Source organism: Dermacentor variabilis, chromosome 10, assembly GCF_050947875.1.
Source record: "Dermacentor variabilis isolate Ectoservices chromosome 10, ASM5094787v1, whole genome shotgun sequence".
Taxonomy (NCBI): domain Eukaryota; kingdom Metazoa; phylum Arthropoda; class Arachnida; order Ixodida; family Ixodidae; genus Dermacentor; species Dermacentor variabilis.
Genome location: NC_134577.1, coordinates 86,983,038 through 87,002,937, shown reverse-complemented (window position 1 = coordinate 87,002,937; position 19,900 = coordinate 86,983,038). Strand labels below are relative to the sequence as shown.

General features: G+C 44.6%; 1 protein-coding gene across 1 annotated transcript in view; it reads left to right on the top strand.

The window, feature by feature from the left end:
- The window catches only part of LOC142559639 (uncharacterized), a 38,990-nt gene extending 19,662 nt beyond the window's left edge, over window positions 1–19,328 (top strand). The window contains exons 3-5 of the mRNA XM_075671209.1: window positions 3,466–3,545; window positions 4,794–4,865; window positions 19,118–19,328. Of these exons, the coding sequence (XP_075527324.1) occupies window positions 3,466–3,545; window positions 4,794–4,865; window positions 19,118–19,293 (328 nt within the window). The 3' untranslated portion in view covers window positions 19,294–19,328. The remainder of the gene's footprint in view (window positions 1–3,465; window positions 3,546–4,793; window positions 4,866–19,117) is intronic.
- The last annotated feature ends 572 nt before the right edge of the window (window positions 19,329–19,900 follow it).

Sequence of the window (19,900 nt, the reverse complement as noted above, 5' to 3'; positions counted from 1 at the left end):
TACTGCCCTCTAATTTCTGCAATAGCACTGCTAGACTCGCCTGACTAGATAAAGTTCTAGCGTTAAACGTTGCCAGGTTCATATTCCATTGGCGGCCTGTCCGGATTAGACTTATACGTATATTTAATTATCTTGTCGCGAAGTATTGTGTTTACATGCAGTGAAATTTGTTTCCAGTGACATTTCCCCCCCCTTCATTAAGCTGTATCTCCGCATTTGTAGATTCCATTGTATCTTCGAATTTCTTATATACTATGCGAGTCGAATGAAAGTGAGCCAACCCATCCTGTGCAATAATGGTTCGGTTCATTATCTGCGAGGCATGCGCGTAGCACACAAGCAGCTGCATAAGTGACATGTGTGCGGCGGATGCAGGTGTCACATGTGTGCGGAAATTCAGGTGTGAGGATAAATGTTCTTTAATGCTCTCATACACTGCGTTGAACATGCTTGCGTTACATAATGGATGCTCGAAAAGTTGAACAGCGTGGTATTGTGAGGTTTACGGCTGCTGAAGATGTTTCCCCAAGAGAAATTAATTGCCGTATGGCTGCCGTTTACATTAAGCATTGCATTTCATTTGCCACTGTGAGGCGTTGGAGGAAATGGTTCAAAGGACGTGAAAGTTGCAAAGACGATCCAAGACCGGGCCAAAGCCACCGTGCAGTCACCCCCAACACAATTGCAAAGGCTGATTAGACAATAACGGAGCATATGCATCAATGGATTGGTCGGGCATGCGAAAATCAGTCGCGGTACGGGTCGCACCATAATTCATAAACATCTCGGATATCGGCTCTTGTGTGCGCAATGAACGCGCAAGATTTTGAACCACTACAAAAAGACGGAGAGGTTCGGTGCTGTCCTGTCTCATCTAATGCGGTATCGCAACAAGGGTGACGGCTTTTTGTCTGCAATTGTGACCGGGGACGAATCATGGTGCCGCTACTACGAGCCTTAAACATGGCGGCAAAGCTTACAGTGGAAACACTCGAATTCACCCCCGCAAGGAAAGCGAAGGCCGTCATTTCGGCCGGAAAGATAATGACTTTTTTTAGATCGCCAGGTGCCATTACTGATAGAATTTTCTAAATCTGGAGAGACTATCAATCGTTTCCGTTATTGTGAAACGTCGGGTAGCCTTTGTATCGCAATCAAGAGCAAATTAAGCGGACAACTTAGGAATGGGGTGATCTCGCTCCATGACAATTTCCGTCCCCACGTCGCTGATGTGGTTAATACAAAACTGGCAATGTTCAAGTGGGAAATGCTGCAACATCCGGCATACAGCGCAGACCCGTCGCTTTGCGACTTCCACAATATGGAGCATTTAAAAAAAAGCAGCCCAAGGGAAGCTGATTCGTCTTTGATGATGACGTGAAAGAGACAGTTACAGGCTCTTTAAAGCAGCAACCAAAAGATTTGAATGAGACAGGAATCACGCGACTCGTTATTCAGTTGATCAAATGTCTAAATGCTCATGGAGACTTCTTTGGAATAAAGTACCCCGTTTGTCAAATATTCGCACTGGCTCGCTTTCATTTCACTCGCCCTCGTATATTTTGCAGAACTTGTGCTTTTTATATGTGCTCTCTGTTGCGACTATTATTTAGGCGCAATTACTCACGATACACGACCGGTGACAGCTGCTCCTCCGCAATACATTGGAACGAAGGACAGCGTCATTGAGATTTTTCCCTGGTCGTTGCATACGTACAGAAATGTAGACAAGTTTCTTAAATGACACAGAAAGAGAGATGGAAATCACAGAACGACAGGGGAGGTTAGCATAGTTTCATTATAATATTTCTCCTGAACTTGTTCATTTCATGGCCCTTACACTTTTCATGTCTCTGGCTGAACTGTTTTGCTCGTTTCAAACTGATGTAGTTATAAAGTTCGTGTGGCACTTTCTTTACTTAATAAACATACAGAAACCACAGAAGCATGGATATCAGTTATTTAGGGCGCACTGCTTGAGACATACTGTATTCTTTCAAGCACAAACACATATTTTACTTGTCTTGACAGTGCGTAGCATTCAAGAGCTAGTTTGCAGCATCTTTGGCAGCGGCAATGCAGTATTATTAATGTATTTGATCCCTCGACAAATTCCAGCAGGAGGAGGCAAAGCTGCAACGTGCCCCCCCCCCCCCCCCCCCGTCCCATCGAGCGAGATTTCAGGCTACGCCACTGATGCAGCCCGGTGTAAGCATTGGCGGCCATGAAACTAGCTGGGTCACGAAATTACTTTCGGCCTTGATTTTCTGTCGACACATACCGCCGCACTCAATATTTGTTCGAGTGATGTTCTGAAGCTTGCACATCCTACTCACACTAATGTCATGCGTGGTGCATGAGCTGCTTACACTCTCTTGGTTTTGCCCACCTGCCACATGAAATGAACAAATGGGTCGTGTTAGAAGTTGCCCATGCAGTAGCAGAAGAAACCACTTCCTATCTGCTGTTGCACACATCCTGCTGACGCCCTTTTTTTCTTCCGAACGTCGTTGCTACCATGCGCAAAAGCGAAGTCTGTCTTCCCCGGTTAAACTTGGCTACCTCGTTGTCAAGTGCTCACAGCTGGAGCTGCGGTGTAGTTCCGGTCTAGTATCTCCGCCTGAACACAATCGTTCAGGAGAACGTGTATTCTGGCCTAGGATAGATGACGTCCTGGGCTCTGTCTAGGATGCAACTTACTCCTTGTGTACTAACCTCCACATAGGTTATTGGAAAAGTGTGGTATACGAATATCAGCCACACCACGTTGGGTACAATCACAGATTTTACGAGTCTAAATTCATTGCTGTGGCAACGTTTTTAGCATGTGTTCATCTAAGTCATTGGTTCTCGGCAATTCTTTAAGCAATGTTGAATGCGTCTGGTTCATTCTTCCAATATGAAACATATGTCTATGCCTAAACAGGTTTAGAAGACAATATTCCTGAAGATCTGTTGTCAAACTGTGCCTGTGTAATAATAATGTAATCTTGTTTTTGGGCGGTACATTTATCATGCTAATATAGATTTGTCACTGGCGCTGCGATTAACTTGCGTATGACACATCTGTTTATCAAAGCATCTGTGTGTCCCCAGATACAGGTTCCAAAATTTCTAGTAAAAAATCTCAGGTTTGCCAGTGGCTATGGCAGTGGCCTGGCATTTGCACGAAAAAATGTGTAAAACATTTTACTTATCCATATTCATCTATAGTTATTACTCATTGCTTGCTAACTCATTCAGGCCACCAGGTGGCCATCTCTCTCTTGTGCATTTTTGGGAAGCGTACATTACACACGTTCTGGAAGTTATCACAACCTCTAAGAAGATTCCTTTACTTGCGTTCAATAAGCTAGTTTCCAATGTATCTACACAAAATTGACAAGTCTCGTTGGCAGCGGACATCACCCATTTAGGCACCTCATTCTTACGGCACTAAGTAAAGCTTGACTGGTCTTGCCGCAGGACGAAATACGAGGAACGTGCCAAGCTTATCAACGGAACCGACGTGCCTGTAATGAAAATTAGACTAAAGGCAGAGCAAGGTAAGCAATAATGCGGCCGGTTTATCGCGAACTTGGTGTTGATTTTGCCACGCGTATGAGAAGGCTACCTAAACCAGATTCGGAACGCCGAATTCTGGCGTAGTCAGATTGAATTTTGCCATGGAGTTAAAAATTAGCATGGATTTATATAGCTTCAATGTTGCTTTGAGACATCATGTCCTAAATATGAAGCAGTCGACAAGGGCCGTATAAGATAAAGCGGCTTATTACCGCCGGCTTGAATGCACATAAAGAGAGAATTATTTTGTAGGAATGCTGCCTTGTGTAGTATGAAAGGGAGACGGAAAATGCTAGTAAGGCCGGCACAAACTAAATGACTTGAAATAATACCGAAATAGAAATTGTAACACTTATTTCCGACTTTCTTACTTGAGTAAAACATGCTATGTATAAAAAATTTTAGAATGCGCAGACATGTCACCCATTGTTTAAAGTGAGCCATTCTCTGACTCATTCTAATCGCTTTGAGGTAGGTAGGTAGCTGGATATTCCTTGTCTCGTCACATTTCTGACCAATGTAATAAAAGGAAATGCGGCTGGCAGCCGAATCGAACCTGGTGCTCCGAGCACATGCTGTAACCACTAGCTCTTTGAGACGTTCGGAGCGTGCTTTGCGTGGCTCTTTTCTTATGACAGCTTGACCTTTTAGATGATGTGTTAGGCTGCATCCCCCCGTCTCTGAGATCGCGCAACATTTATCACGACTTGTCCTATAGCAGCTAACGTGTTTTAAAGTTTCAATGCCACAGTGCAAATTCCATCGTCGTTTTAAACCGCATCACAATACGGAACCATAGGATACGCCCGATTGCAGAACGTTGCTGATGACATTAAATTGGCGTTGCTGTCACTGACGCTGTTTGAGTATACCTGCAGAACCCAATGTGGGCATGTCGTAAGCACGCATCAACCGGCTGTAGCAGAACTTCAGGCCATGTCGTGAATTGATGCCATGAATCTTGCCATCAAATTATACATGATCGTCGTGGTGAGCCGTGGAAGCAGTGGTGAGCCATGAGTTGCGATGTTCGGATTGTGCGCTTGTCCCTGATGTTTGCCTACGTTATGTTGTAGCATTCGAGTGCACACTAGTACAAAGCATCGTTTTATTATTACCCTAATCCGGCATCTCTTCTCACTTGTAAATGTATGCAAAGAAAACCACATATTTTCGCTTGTTTACTTTGTAGACTTATGCAATGCGCACTACGCGTGGTATCTTTATAGAATCTAAAGGGAGACCCTACAACTTTGAGTATTGGACGTCAGAGGAAAAGTGTTTCATTTTGAAGTACACAGGTAAGTGCAACGTTACGCCCAAGTATATTTGCGGATTTGTGCCTCTAGTATGATTTTTCAGAGCTTTCAAAGGAGGTGCCTCTACGAACCGCTGGTGTTCATGTGACAACTTTATCTAATTTATATTTTGAGGTTAATTTTTTTTATAAATTTTCTCAACAGAATTACGCTTTCGCTACGCTACCAAGAGAAGAGATAGAATCCAATCAGTTGGAACTCTAACATAATGGATACTAGAAAAATTACAGGGTCTCTTAACATCTCTCTGAAGAGATGAATGGCAAAAGCCTACCTATCCACCTCTTTCGTTTGCCTCTTTCTTTTGTCATTTTCTCTGTTTTTTCTTGGAAGTCATTTCAGTCAATATTAGTCATTACTGGTCCTTACTAAGCATCTTTATTCATTTCTAATGAATTGTAGTGGTTAGAAGTTGTTAGACATATTGGTAATTTCGTAGTCATTACTAGTGATTACAAGTTATTTCAGGCATCATTAGTCATTACTGCTCACTACTAATCATTTTTAGTAATTTATAATTGATTGTGGTCATTACAAGCCGGCCTTAGACATGTTGGTCATATCCTACTCATCAGTAGTCATCGCAAGTCGTTACTAGTCATTTCAGTCATCATTAGTCATTACTGCTCACTACTTCGTATTTTTAGTGATTTCTAATCAATTCTGGTCATTAGAAAGCGTGGTTAGACGTGTTGGTCATATCCTAGTCATTAGTAGTTACGACAACTAATCTAAGTCAATATTAGCAATTACTGGTCATTACTTAGCATATTTAGACAGTTCTAATGAATGGTAGTTGTTACAAGTTGCTAAAATATTGGTCATTTCGTAGTCATTACTATTCATTACAGGTAATTTCAGTCATTATGAGTCATTATTGCTCACTATTAAGCATTTTAAGTAATCTGTAATCAATTGTGGTCATTACAAGTCGTCGTTACACATGTTGGTCATATCATAGTGATCAGTACTCGTGACAAGTTGTCCTTAGACCTTAGACATATTGGTCATTTCATAGTCATCACTAGTCATTACAAGTCATTTGTGTCATTATTAATCATTACTGCTCACTAGTAAGCATTCCAGTCATTTCTAATCAATTGTGGTCATTACAAGCCGTCGTTAGACATATTGGTCATGTCGTAGTCAATAGTAGTCATTACAAGTCATTTCAGGATTAAGAATCATTACTGCTCACTAGTAAGCATTTCTCGTCATTTTTACACGCCGTCGTTAGACATATTGGTCATTTTGGAGCCATTAGTAGTCATTACAAGTCATTGCTAGTCATTATTAACCTCTACCAATATCTATTATAACGTTATCATTCACTGACGGTCACTACGAATCATTTTTAATTCTTTAATGTGCTTTTAATCTGTTTTCATACGGCGTGATGACGCTTCGGCGGACACTCCGGCGGTCAGGACTGCTGACACAAACATTACCATGAGCCTAGAAAGGTTTGGCCTTTGTAATAAAACATCGACCGAGTTGAAGGAGTTCCTGAACAAATTCAGTGCTGACAGAAAATCTACGTCAATACTAGATAAATTCCCGCCTTATGTGATCAACGAAAAGTTATGCAGTTCTAAAGCTGATGATTGAAATCATTATAAGTGAAGTGACAGTAGAGCGGAGTGTAATAATATATAAATAACCGATAGGAATATACACAATTGCGTTTACCTTTCGTTTCTGTAAATTCAATTTTGCGCAATGTTTATGTTTATTTACCACTAAGGTTAGAACTTTACTATTACACGGAGTTTATATTTAAGACCCACAAAGCTTTCAAGCTTTGTCCAAACGCTAACCACAAATTGGAATTTGCACATTTCTCGACATAGACGCAGCTATGTCACGACGATAAAGCCAAAGACAATTTTCGGTCTTTGCTTTATGCCGGTGCCAACACGAACGCCCCTCCCAGCGATCGATCGATCGATCGATCGATCGATCGATCTATCTATCTATCTATCTATCTATCTATCTATCTATCTATCTATCTATCTATCTATCTATCTATCTATCTATCTATCTATCTATCTATCTATCTATCTATCTATCTATCTATCTATCTATCTATCTATCTATCTATCTATCTATCTATCTATCTATCTATCTATCTATCTATCTATCTATCTATCTATCTATCTATCTATCTATCTATCTATCTATCTATCTATCTATCCATCCATCCTCCTACGCCGACCTAGTGACCCAAGTGGTCTACCAGCTTCAGCCACTAGGCGCGTTAACGACTAGGTCGGTGGGGATGCCGTCTGGTCATTCCAGTTTTGTAATTCCGGCTTCGCGCTGAGACTCCCGTAATGCCATCACCTTCATGCCTTCTATACCGACACAGTGGCCCAAGTTAGCAAATACGTTGTGCTAGTAGATTCTCGTGGTCGTGATGCCCTCATGGTTATTGAAATGTCGTGATTCAAATTTGGTGAACCGACACTCAACATGCCGTCATTGTCACGTCATCGTAGTCATTCAGGCTTCGTGATAGAGTCGCCGTCACACTAAGCATTGTCGCCAGACACATGTCGTCATCCCGTTGTCATCGTTCCGCTATTATACAGTCGTCCTCACCTATACATTGCCATTCCTTCGTCATCACACCATCGGAATCATGTCAATGTCTGTATTATAGCGTCGTCATCAGGTTGCCATCATATATTCGCCGTCATGCCATTGTCCGCATAACATTGTTATTACATCGTTGTTATTTTGTCATCATCATCCAGCAGTCGTCATGTACTTGTTGTCATAGTACCGTTGTAATGTCGTCGTGGTCATTGTATTCTCGTCATTTTGGGTTCTACATACGACTGCTATCATTCCATCGTCGTCACACAGTGTTCGTCATGCCATTTTATTATGCGGTCACTTCACCGCTGCCATTACTTCTGTAAAGCCAGTCCATTGCCGTCATACAGTCGTTGTCATAGCACCTTCGCTGACGCATAACTGTCATTCGTTCTTTATCATTCTATGGTATTGATGTTGTCATCTTTCAATCGCAATTGCCATCTTTGTTATGCACAGGTCGTCATTCTGTCACGGTAAGAGAGTCCTTATCGTGCATACGTTTTTACAACGTCGTCTTCGTCACGCCTTTATTGTCGTGTCATTGTCGTCTTTCCAACTTCGTCATATGGTTGTCGTCATACCATCGTCTTGAAGCCATCATCTTCACGTTTTCGTGTTTGTCCCATAAGCCCTGCGTCGTCGTCATCACGCGATAGTCGTTATACTGTCATGATCTAAATTTGTAATCTAATTGGCACCACGCCATTGTCGTCATACCGCCTTTGTCGTTCTATCGACGTGATGATTTATTTGTCGCTTCATTGTCATAGCTGCGCGGTCGTCATGCCATCAAGCTCGTAGGCGACCTTGGCAAGCGAGTGCCATTGCTAAGTGGAATGTAAACGGAGTGTGTTGCATATAGGTGAATCAACAAAAGTCTGAGATTGACAGCTAACGACGGCTAATAAGCGTTAGTCTAGGAGGAAGTGTATCACTACGCAGCTCGAATGCTTATCGCTTTACCGTCGATAGTCATTCTGAAGTGAGTTCTGCCGTAATATATTTCTCCTAATGTAAAAAATACAGGCCGAACACACCTCAAGATCAATCCCGATACTAATGCGATTCGAACTGAGCAATTAAATGACACACCATCCTGTCGCTTAACAGACACCTCATGTTTGAGGTGTGTAGGCAGTAGGGTCTCCTCTCCCGCATCGTCCTGCGTACGCTGTGCCATCTAGGGGCGCCTCCGACAAGTGGGAGGTTTGCGCCATGTATATATATATATATATATATATATATATATATATATATATATATATATATATATATATATATATATTGCGTCGACGTCCCTCTCCTGCTGACACGGAAAACTAGGTGGCGCAAGACAAGACTCTGAATATATATGACGCGAGTTCGTTTCCGCCTTGCATCAGAGAAACGGAGAAGTGGACGGTACACTTCGTGCCAATGCCAGCTAGCTTTCAGATGATCGCAGCGTACTCATGATATGATGCTATCATTTACATACTATGACACACACCCATAAAGAGGCGATCGGTCAGAAACGTGTCCAACTGATTTTCAGTTTCTGTAACTGTTTTCTTGTGATCGCGGTCCCCTATGGCGAATTTGCCTACATAAACTTCCTCCTAATATCTTGTACGGGCTGGGTGCCAACGATAGATTCTTGCTCTCTTGCCAATATATTGTTCGGAATAGAAAAGGAAGAAGCACGGCTTCATCGCTCCTTTGTGACATGAGAAAACGGGATTCTAACCCTTCTGGACTTGAATTTATTATTTCAATGCGAAATTTCTTGCTTATTATATTTAGCGCCAAAAAGCATTGCGAAGCATGAGGCTAAGGCAATATTGAAATTTTACAGTTTTTAGCAACGTTGTGGAAGACGCATCTAATGAGAACACACTTGCTCGAAGTTTATGAATGAACACCTAAGCTATTCTATGACAAACAGTTTTCTTGTGTTTGATTATGTTGGGATGGAAAATATTAGTCTACATTTTTGTTAAACGTGATGTTGGCTGTATAAATGTTCCAACATAGCAGTATAGCGCTAAGAAATCTGAAGAAGCTTATCACACTTACCGATTGAGATGTGTTTTCTCGGCCGGCGCACGCGTTGGATGTTTGATAATTCGGGGCCGAACTCATGGAAGCCATATTGAGCTTTCTTTCATCAGGCTGAGAACTTTTGCTCATGAGATCACTGAGTCTTCTTTACTTTTAGCAATAGATAATATATATTCAGCTGATTATCCTATGTGGTTATATGACACTTTAAGCTAAATAACAGTCCGAACAATTAATTACAATAACGAACAACAGAATTGAGCACGATGCTTCTAGAAAACGCCTCAGGAAACATGTCGAAAGAAACAAAGTAACCACAGTAAATCTCCCTTCTACATCCACTGAACCCTAGCGTCGTTAAATTAGCGCACCATAAAATGAGGCTTTAGAATAGCTATGAGATACGCCTTGCTTATATCTTTCTTCTTCAGCTGCTATTCAACAGAAGTTAATTGTACAATAAAATACGAAAAAGGACATGCCCATTTTGTTCGCACTGACAACGTATTAAAGGGCCGCAAAGAGTGTCGCCGCTACTATTGATTTTCTAAGTTCGATTTTGCGGCCGAACAATGATTTGATCGCCACATTCAATATGAACGTCTGGCAATTGACACAAGAGGTGCAAAGTTCGCGGTAAAAGCCTAACTTTTTCTGTTTGTTTCTTTGCATGAATCGTGCTCCACATTTTCAGGGATGTCTCTATTCATCTCACCAGGACCAAAAGGTATTAAAAAAGTCTAAATGAACAATAGTAACCGGAAACCTGCAGTCCTTTCCTTCTTTACCTAATGGGGCCATGAAAACTGGGAAGGCGGCGGCCGTCCGAAAAACTAAATGTGGGCTGGCTACGCCATCAGCGTCGCCTCATTCGAGTTGCTGCTTCCTGAATAACCAACCCAGATACCGAAGCCTTGGAAGCAACCGAACCGACAGCTTTCAACTCCCGAGTCCACGTAGACGAGCTCGAACACAAAGACTGAGGCCGCAATGAAATGCACGTGAGTGACGCTGAATGTAAATCCGAAATCGCCGAGGCCTTCGAACACCACTAGATCATCAGGGGCCTTATAACGTAAAACTATTCTAATATGTTTTTATTCCAATCGCGTGACGTCATATTTGCGTAAACACCGACGCAAGCATCGGGCGGTGACTCGCAGGGTTGTCAGAACGGACCAATCAAACGCTCTCCTCGATCATAGGAGGTCACTTTTTTTTGGCTTGAAAACGAATAACATTGATTACACTGAGCGGCTTGTCTTGTCTAACTGGCTAACAAGAGGCGTGGAGCCGACTCAAGTGGAGAGGGATGCGATGGGGCCGAGCCAGTTCACTGAAGATCGATAACCGGATGAAAAGGGTGGTGCCGTTGTCTGCGATTGGTCCGCTTTCCCTTACTTACTAATCGAAAATCACGGCGGCATGCACCGAAAGCTTAAGAATGACACTAAAAGGGATCCCCAGCAAAGAAGCGTTGGTAGAACGAGGTCGTAAACGTGCCGAAAGTGCTCGAAAACGTTACATGGTCACGCAGAAAGCTTGATTATACGCAAATAAACCCATGCTCTCCGGCAGGTGCGAGTAGCCAGTGCCTGAATTATCGGCGGCAGCCATCTTTTATTCCTTTCGGAACGGGGCAGCCTGCGGCTATTCAGAAGAAAGTTAAGTTTTTTTCGGCATAATAATGCATCTTTAACGCGTACACCTCACTTTGACGTGGTCAGCTTTCGCGGTTTTGTGACGTCGCGTGACAGGGAGGTAAAGTGGGTGCAGCCCGAAAACGCTTGACCAATAACCGAGGCTAATGGGGAACAGGCATCGAATTAGAAATAACTATTTTTCTTTTGTCCGGTCGAATCATGCATAATCAGTGTGCACTGATCATATCAGATGGGGAGCTATCGCGGTTTTCGTGATGTCGTGTGACAGACAGGCGAAGTGGGGGTGGTCTAAAAATGTTTTTGACCAATCGCGGAAGGCTGATTGCAGAATTGGAATAGAAAAGTTTGGGATAGTTTTACGTTGTAGCGCTCCAGGAGCAGCAAACACCGTGTTGGTTTTCACCGTAACCACCGCCCCCACCTTGAATCACAACAGACTATGGCTAAGTATTTCACCAGCGTGCAAGTAGTTACTGAAAGCGTTGTTCCTGGTAAGAGTATTTATCTGGAGAACACTTTTGAACATAGAAGAAAGCTTGGCCGCGTTGGGTACAAAGACTATAATCATTATCATCGGAATTCTATTAATGAAACAAAATTAGAGGCAGTCAGGGCATCGGTCCGCATTTTTACATTTGCTGCCGAAACCGGAAAGTAACACTGGGCCTTGTGCAGTGATTAAGAGTGTTAGTCCCTGGAGTGGCTAGGCTGCAGTTCGCGAGGCATGGAAGTTCGCGAGGCGGGATAGTATTCGTTTACCCCCATGCCTTTCCGCACGGTGGCCCAAGATCCGCCAGTTTGAGATGTCCAAGAAGATACGCAGGGCACATCCTCTACGTACAGCTCTTGATCAGCTAATGGTACACATGCAATCTACCAAATTTTAAATAAGGCCACCACTTCGAGCATGCCTGGCTATGACAACAAATTTCTGCGACGAACGGTCGTTCTTTAAGCTTAGCCCACGAAGCGACCAGAAAGTCAAATGCTGTCGTCTCTCGTCCCACAGCGACTTTCATCCGGAAGCTTCATCCTATAGAACTAGTTCTCAGAAACAACGACTGTCGGCCTGCCGAGCTGTTGGAACTTCATCACAATGGTTACCAATTTGGCTTACCGAGTTTTAGATGCCGAGTTAATGCAGAGCTAACCATCCTGGATGTCTCGCCCTTGAAGGAGCCAGCGCCATGGCAGCAGAATTATCGAACGCGCAAAATACAGACAAGAACGGCAGTGACAAGAAATATTTGAACAACGCCTATGATAATGATTTTAAGTACATCGTGGCGAAAAGAAATACCTTAAATCTTGACAACGAACAGCTAAGGAAGTGAAGGTGCACCCTTCGTACGAAACTTGAAGAACTTCCTGCGAAGCAGTGTCAAGCGCATGCGTCATCGACATCGTAAGATAGAGGGTTTCCAGTAGATCTTACAGCTAAAGAGAAATTGTCCTGTGAAACTGAAAAAAAGGAGCAATGGAAAGTGATTGATTTTTACTGGATACAAATCAAAGTGCTGGAATTTGACAGCTTCGAGTACGAGAGATTCTGCGCAAAATCAAGACTTGGGTGTCGAATTGGAGAGCTAGAAAGGAAGCCGTTCCTTAATACCCAATGAGTTCTAGTGCTCCCCAGAGAGACACTAAACAGCCACTGGGAATCCAAGTGACATGCAAGGGCGGCCAACAAATACGAATACAAAGAAAAATAAATAAACTGCCCATGGCACTTTATGATCTCACTATTGCGGGAGGATTCACCAGTTATGAACCGTCTGGCACGGAAAACTAGACTATGCAACTCCTGTAGGTAGTCCTGCATTAGTTTCATCGTGCCGAAACCCTCCACTAACACTCCTATTGAACCAGAACTTGATGTTCACGCCGACGGTGTCCCTTGGACGGCGTTAATTGATAATGGAGCCCAAGTTCACATAGGGATCGAGGGATCATGTTTGTCGTCGACACAAGAAGGTCCTAACGCCGCCTACGACACGAGCAGTATGCGTCGCCTATGCGAATGTCGTTGCCGTCGCCGAAATGTGTACAGCCGTATAGGCATGGGTGGCCGCAACGTACCAGTTCTTTTCCGGTGCTGACCAATTATCCTCGTCACCTTGTCCTCGGACAAGACTTTCTTACGGCGCATTCGGCTCTGTTCCAGTGTCCTGTTGGTACCCTTTGCTCGAACTTCCTCTTCGCCCGTGTATTTGTGCCGATCTCCCGAACTTTATTAAGACCACCTTCGTCTGCCAGCCGCCTAAAGCGCTGACTTTCGTCAATTCGCTGTCACCTTTTCCTATGTCTGATGGTGATTACGTCGTCACACCTGTTCCTGGTCTCCTTTTGATGCTCAATGTTACTGTACCCCTCTCCGTCGTAGCCGGTGCCGACAACCAGACACGCCTGCCCGCCGTCAGTTATGACCTGACAATGCATGTTCATCCCCATGGCATACTGATTACCTCGCAACATGCTATAGTATATCACCAGGTCACGGCTTTTCACAAGACGTCTGCTCCAATTCTTCCGCATGTCCGCAGAATGCAATTTGCGTCGATGCCACATTTAGTCCCATGATTGCAGTGAACTTAGTGCCTGAACAAGCAAAAGCTACACGTTGCCTTTTGGTTTCTTGTCGAAACCTCTTCAACTTCCATAATTGACAATTATTCCAGACTTCACGTGTTAAGCATCACATCAGTACTGATAATGCTAGTCCCATTCATTGCCGGTTATATAGAATTTCTGCATCAGAGCGTAAGGTTGTTAAAGATGAAGAGAAGAAGACGCTTGCCAAGACGTTGTTGAACCCTCGTCGAGCCTGTGTGCGTCGCCCGTCGTGCTTGCTAAAGAAAAAGGTGGCACGTGACGTTTCTGCATAGATTATTGTCATCTAAACCAAATTAGCAAAAAAAGGCGTCATCCCTTTGCCTCGCATTGACGACGTCCTCGATTGTTCCCCCGATGCCAACAAATTTTCAATAATATACCATTGGTCCAATTATCGGCACATTTCGGTGGATGAACAGGACCAAGAGAAGATGGCGTTCGTCACTCCTGATGGACTATGTGAATTCAACGTTATGCTATTCCGTGTATGCAAGGCCTCACCAACGTTCGAACGTATGATGAACTCGGCTTCAAGGGTGAAAATGGCCAAGATTTCTTAGCTGCCTAGACGATATTCCCACATTTCCCCCTACATTTGAGACCTATCTTGAACACTTACTAGGTATTCTTCAAGTCCTGCGCAAGGGTGGGCGCCAGGTGAATTCATCGAAGTGTCAACTCGGTCACAGGTAGATTGCAGTGCTGGGCGACTTTGTTGACGGAATCGGTAATGAACCAGACCCGGAGAAAACTTGTGCTGTGTGGTCTTTTCCTGTACGTCAGTCTGTCAAAGACGTCCGAAGTATTGTAGGACTATGACTCTACATTAGACGGTTCATGAAAAATATCGCCGCGAGCGCCCAACCAGTTACTCATCAACTGAAGAAGGAGCTGCCGTTTACGTGATGCCCAACTTAAGGTGCCGCTTTTGCCCTCCTCGCCACCATACTGGCCACGCCACCTATACTGGCCCACTTTTAGCCGTCCTCTTTGGCAGAAGTTGAGTACGGACGGTAATGGTCACTGGATCAAAGCCGTCTGAGCCCCACGCCAAAGGGGACAAGACCTTGTTATCGCTTACGCTAGCCGTCTCTTTACAGCAGTAGTGCGCAACTACTCCATTACAGAGCTCGAATACATGGCCCTCGTCTAGGCGGCCTCAAAATTCGCCCTTATTTGTACAGCACGCACTTCTCTGTAATACCGGACCATCACGCGCTCTGTTGGCTTTCGTCACTCAAGGATCCTACCGGCCAGCTTCATTGCTGGCCTGTGCAGCTACAAGATATTCCTATATAGTAGTGTACAAGTCGGGCGACCTGTATCAAGACGCAGACGGTTTATCACATTAACCAGTGGATGAACCACCCGCGGTGTCTGACACCGATACCGACGCTTGCTTTTTTTCCGTTTCTGAACTGGTGCACGTCGCCGACGAGCAACGCAAGGATGGCACCTTGCGCGCCATTATTGATCACTTGGAATCTTCACCTTCCAATTCGCCACTTCATTTTTGTTTGCCCTCCGGGATGGCGTATTACACCGTCTGAAGCTTCGCACCCATGGCCCTGCCTAGCCCCTCGTAATTTCTATGCACCCCCGGTCAACAGTTTCTTATGAGCTTCATGACTACGAGCCGCCGGTTTTCTTGGCGTCTGCCGCACTTACGACCAAATTCACCACCGCTTGCTTTGGCCACGCCTTGCGCGCTCCGTCCAGAAATACGTCGCGGCGTGTCAGAAATGGTAGCGCCAAGAAACACCATGGGCGGCCTCTGCCGGGCGGCTTCAACCGCTCGACGTCCCGCCGGAGTCGTTCTCCAGCGTTGGCAATGACTTGCTTGGCCCTTTCCCTCTATAAAGGCCAGTTAACAAGTAGGTTACTGTGGCGACAAACTACACCACGCGCTATGCAATCATTACAGTGTTCCCATCAAGCTGCACCACACATGTAGTCTATTTGCTTTTACACGGCGCTATTTTATAAGATGTAACTGCTCACGAAATGCGGCCGGACATTCGTTTAAAGGTCATCGCCGAAAACGTCCAGTACTGCTCCGCCAGGCACTAGGTGACTTCGTTTTACCATCGGCAACCTAACGGAGCGCCTGCATCGAACCATGACAGTTTGGTTGCGAAGTATGTGTAGTCCGGCCACACTTTTGGGATCTGGTTCAACCCTATACCTTCTACCATGCCCTATGTCGCATATGCGTATATTTGTTCACGGAAACTGCCGTTATTCCTCCTTCTTGCTCTTGTTCGGCAAGAACCTACATTGTTACTGGACACATCCTTTCTTTCCGATGCAGCAGAGGCCAGGAAATATGCAGTTGGCTGGGGTTGAGGAATGGGGGAGTTGGTATTGCATTCTAGAACTGGTGCAGGGCAACATACAAAGGAAGAAACAAGCCGAGCCGGCCAGATAAAGGAACAGAGCGGTGGTGTTCTGGTTCGGTTCTCTCCAAGAACTGTTCTGTTCTGTTCTCCGCTCTATTCCTCTATCTGGCCGGCCCGGCTTGTTTCTTCCTTCTTATGTTGCGCTGTACCAGTTCTAGCATGCAGTTGCCGCCACCCCAGGGCAGCCCAAACATGTAAATTGCACAGGCTCACCCCCTGACCTCCCAAGAAAACCAACGGCGTTTGTGCACTCGACAACTCACAGACGTGGATTTTCGCCTGGGACTCTGGTACTACTGTCGTCTCCGCAGATCCGTGGCATTGTGCCGTCAGCAAAACTGTTTCGGCACACAGACGTATATCTAGTGCGGCGTACCGTGGCTCCAGTTACGTATGATATTGCCCCAGTCAATGTCAGTGCCTCATCTGCCCCGTCATCCCACTGGCGTTCTGCTTGTCGCACGCCTCAAGTCTCATTACTCAGCTGTTGACACCGATATTAAGACGCACCGGGACAGTGCTTCTGCCGCCGGGAATAAAGGTGCATGCATATTGCGTTTTTCTTTTGGACGATGCACGGAAACGCCCCTACGAAGAGGAAGTGCTACGGTTTCTGAAGCTGTCCGCTGAACTGGCCAGCGCTGCAGTTGTTTTTATAAATATACATTTTATATAGGATTCAGGGTTTCATCCCTGGTTCGCATAACAATATTTAATACATGTACGCAACGCCAGAATGAAAATTGGAAGTCTAAGCAAAGTTTGTACCTATGTTCTCGCCGTTACAGCCGATTGCGGTATGTTGGTGTATTCTCTAGTCACTCCAATATTGAGGCATTTGTACATCAATATGTCAACGCGAATTATGACTGCCATGCGCAGCGTATCGTGGAATGTGTAATGTGATGCGTATCTTTCTTTTGACGCAGATTGTAGGGACTGCGTGCCAAACAGTAGATTTAGAGTTAATCACTTTTAGTCTCTGAAAGGAGTATTGCCAGAAGTTAGGGCGTATCTGTGAATTATTTTTATTTCAACACATCAACTATCAATGTAGAGCATGAATTTCCACTATACAGTGCTCACATACCTGAGGAGCAATGAAATAATGCACTAACATATGGTACCTGATGTGGTGTGTTTTGCCCTCCGTGGAAGAAATAATAATCAAACGCCAAGGTAGTGCCAAGGTGATCAACACGCAGAGTAATTATATTTGCACAAAAAGCAAGGCACAGTGGCATTATGTCTAAATTTCATTGATGTACACGGGTCCGAATTCGATAGGACTTTAAATGTAGAACCAGCATCACCATAAAGCACCCATCTCGTGAAGTTTCAAATTTGTGTTGACTACTGAAGAGCGGATTCGTTTCGAGTTGCTTGATGTTTAAAAATACCGTCAAAATCGCAAACCTGCCATAAAGAAAAATTGCTCTGAGAAAAAGGGCCTAACCCTTATTGTTTAGCGGATATGGCGTGACTGCTCCGTAATTTTTGTTCCATCGAAAGTGTTCACTACTCACAGTGGTGTGTAAGTGCGTCATACATTTCCGTGGTAGAATAAAAGAAGAGAATTACAAAGAGTGCACGCGCGAAGGTGAGTCCCGTGCTGAATGGAAGACGACGAGGTGGAGGAGCGTCAAGCATGACAACGTGCGGCGCAAAAAAAGGAGAGTGACCCGATCTCGAAAGTCCACGGTGTTTGCAGGGGCCAATCAGGCAAAGGGAAATTGGCCAGTGCGGGAGAAAAACGAGGCATGCAGGCAGAATAGGCGGAGAGCTCCAGGAAACGACGCAAGCGTGAAGAGTGGCCGCCGAACGAGAGGGGAAGACGGGTCGTCGGGCTCCGCACCCGAACCTCCAGGACTTCACCCGACCGGTACTTCCTGCCAACCCGTTCTCGGCGTCGCTACTCTTCCCGAGCACGGACTACTACTTGAGGCCGGCGAACTTCTGCGCCTGCAGGCAGAACAGGAGCAGTAAGTTTACAGGCACGAGCTTGTGCACAGATGCCAGGACAGAGCACCGCCTTCATCTCTCCGGGCCGTCAAACCACCTGCATTCCCTCTTTAAGAAAGAGCTGCCACGCTCTGATCGCTGGCTCATCGGTCAACTATGTGTTTATTGGGGTCAGGCCAACGCCACTTATTTTGCCGCCTCGTGTCCGCCCCTCCGCGTCGACCTGTAGCGTGTGCTCATACTCACAGCCTGCCCCATACTCAAGTGCTGTTGGTACTTTCATAGCTCTGAGTATACAATATTTCTTGTTTCCATTTGTTGATTGAGTGTTTATGTGTTCCTCTCTGCAATAGCAGCATTAAAAGTTTTGTGTGCGTTATGCAACAAACGGCTATCTCCTCAACTGATTTCTCCGAGGCTCCGCCTCAGGCAACTTTCTGCAACAATTAAAGAAAAGAACCGGCATCACACTCACGCCGATGAAAGTAAGCCCCATGAACCGCCAATTAACTGGCATTTTCTGAACGTGTGGACGTCTGTAAATGCTTCGCCGCCACTTGTGTTAGCAAGGCGCTACCACGCCTTGTTAAGACAGCATAGGCGGTAATCCAAGAAAGACGTGCCCGCTACGCTAATTGGCACGGCTCGTTACAACATGGGTCCTTCATACATGTCAAGTTATGTTATGTCTGGTCATTTACAGTCCGTCTAAATTGTCGACAGCCAATCCTTCTATTTCTATACAGCAAAAACTACACTGCAGAAGACACATCATTTACACAGAAGTCATAGATTTTCAAGTGTAATTATAGAAGGTTATTAAAGCTACAAGGAACATGCATCAGTAAACAAGTTTGAAAACCATAAATACATTGGATTGCAGTGTAGTTTACGTGCTTTGAAAACCAACGAAATGCGTCGAAATTGTGGTGCCACTTTTTGTCGTTTGTTCCAGGTTCGAGTGCTATCAGCATGTGCGAGCAGCACGTCTGGAATTCGAAAGTAGCAACGACGACGGGTGAATGTGACAAAGCGTTCCAAACAATTTGTGGCGGTGTGAGCTACCAGATTTACAAGCGCAGCTGCATAGATCCAGATTATATTTGCGTCGGTTTGAAGAGCCGTTGCTAAATGTAGGCAAGGCAAAAGAATAAATGCGTTATCTGTTTTAATCGAATTTACTCACTGTATGAACAAGTAGCGCCGGCAATGAAACGCACTGGACATTTTATCCAAATGTTTATAGGGAGCAATTTCACTTCTTGGTTTTAAATCCTAGGTCCTCAGTGTCTTCGCTTTTTAGCACATTTACGATAGATGACTAACGCGCGTTTTATTTTTTTGATGCGCTGCCATGGATACCTTAGTGGCCACGTTGTAAAAAGTGGATCTGACATACACGGAATGCAAATCGTACGTGGTTTGTCAAAGAATGGTTCTTAGAAGCTATGTACAATATAATTGATTGGTCACAATTGTCGTTTCATATAGTTTCTCAATAGATTTGATCAACCTAGCCATAGACTATAACTGATCCCAAATTATCCATCAATTGACTCGAGGAACTAAACTTATAGACCGAATTCTTGCGAAGGCCCCCGGATCTACGGGTGAGGTTACACATCTAGAAGGCTTTAGTGATCACAATTAACTCCAAACTACCAATAGTTTCATTAAAATTTGAGGGAGTAACCACAAAGAGTAAACGTGATCACAAGGGCAATTAGGCCGAAAATAA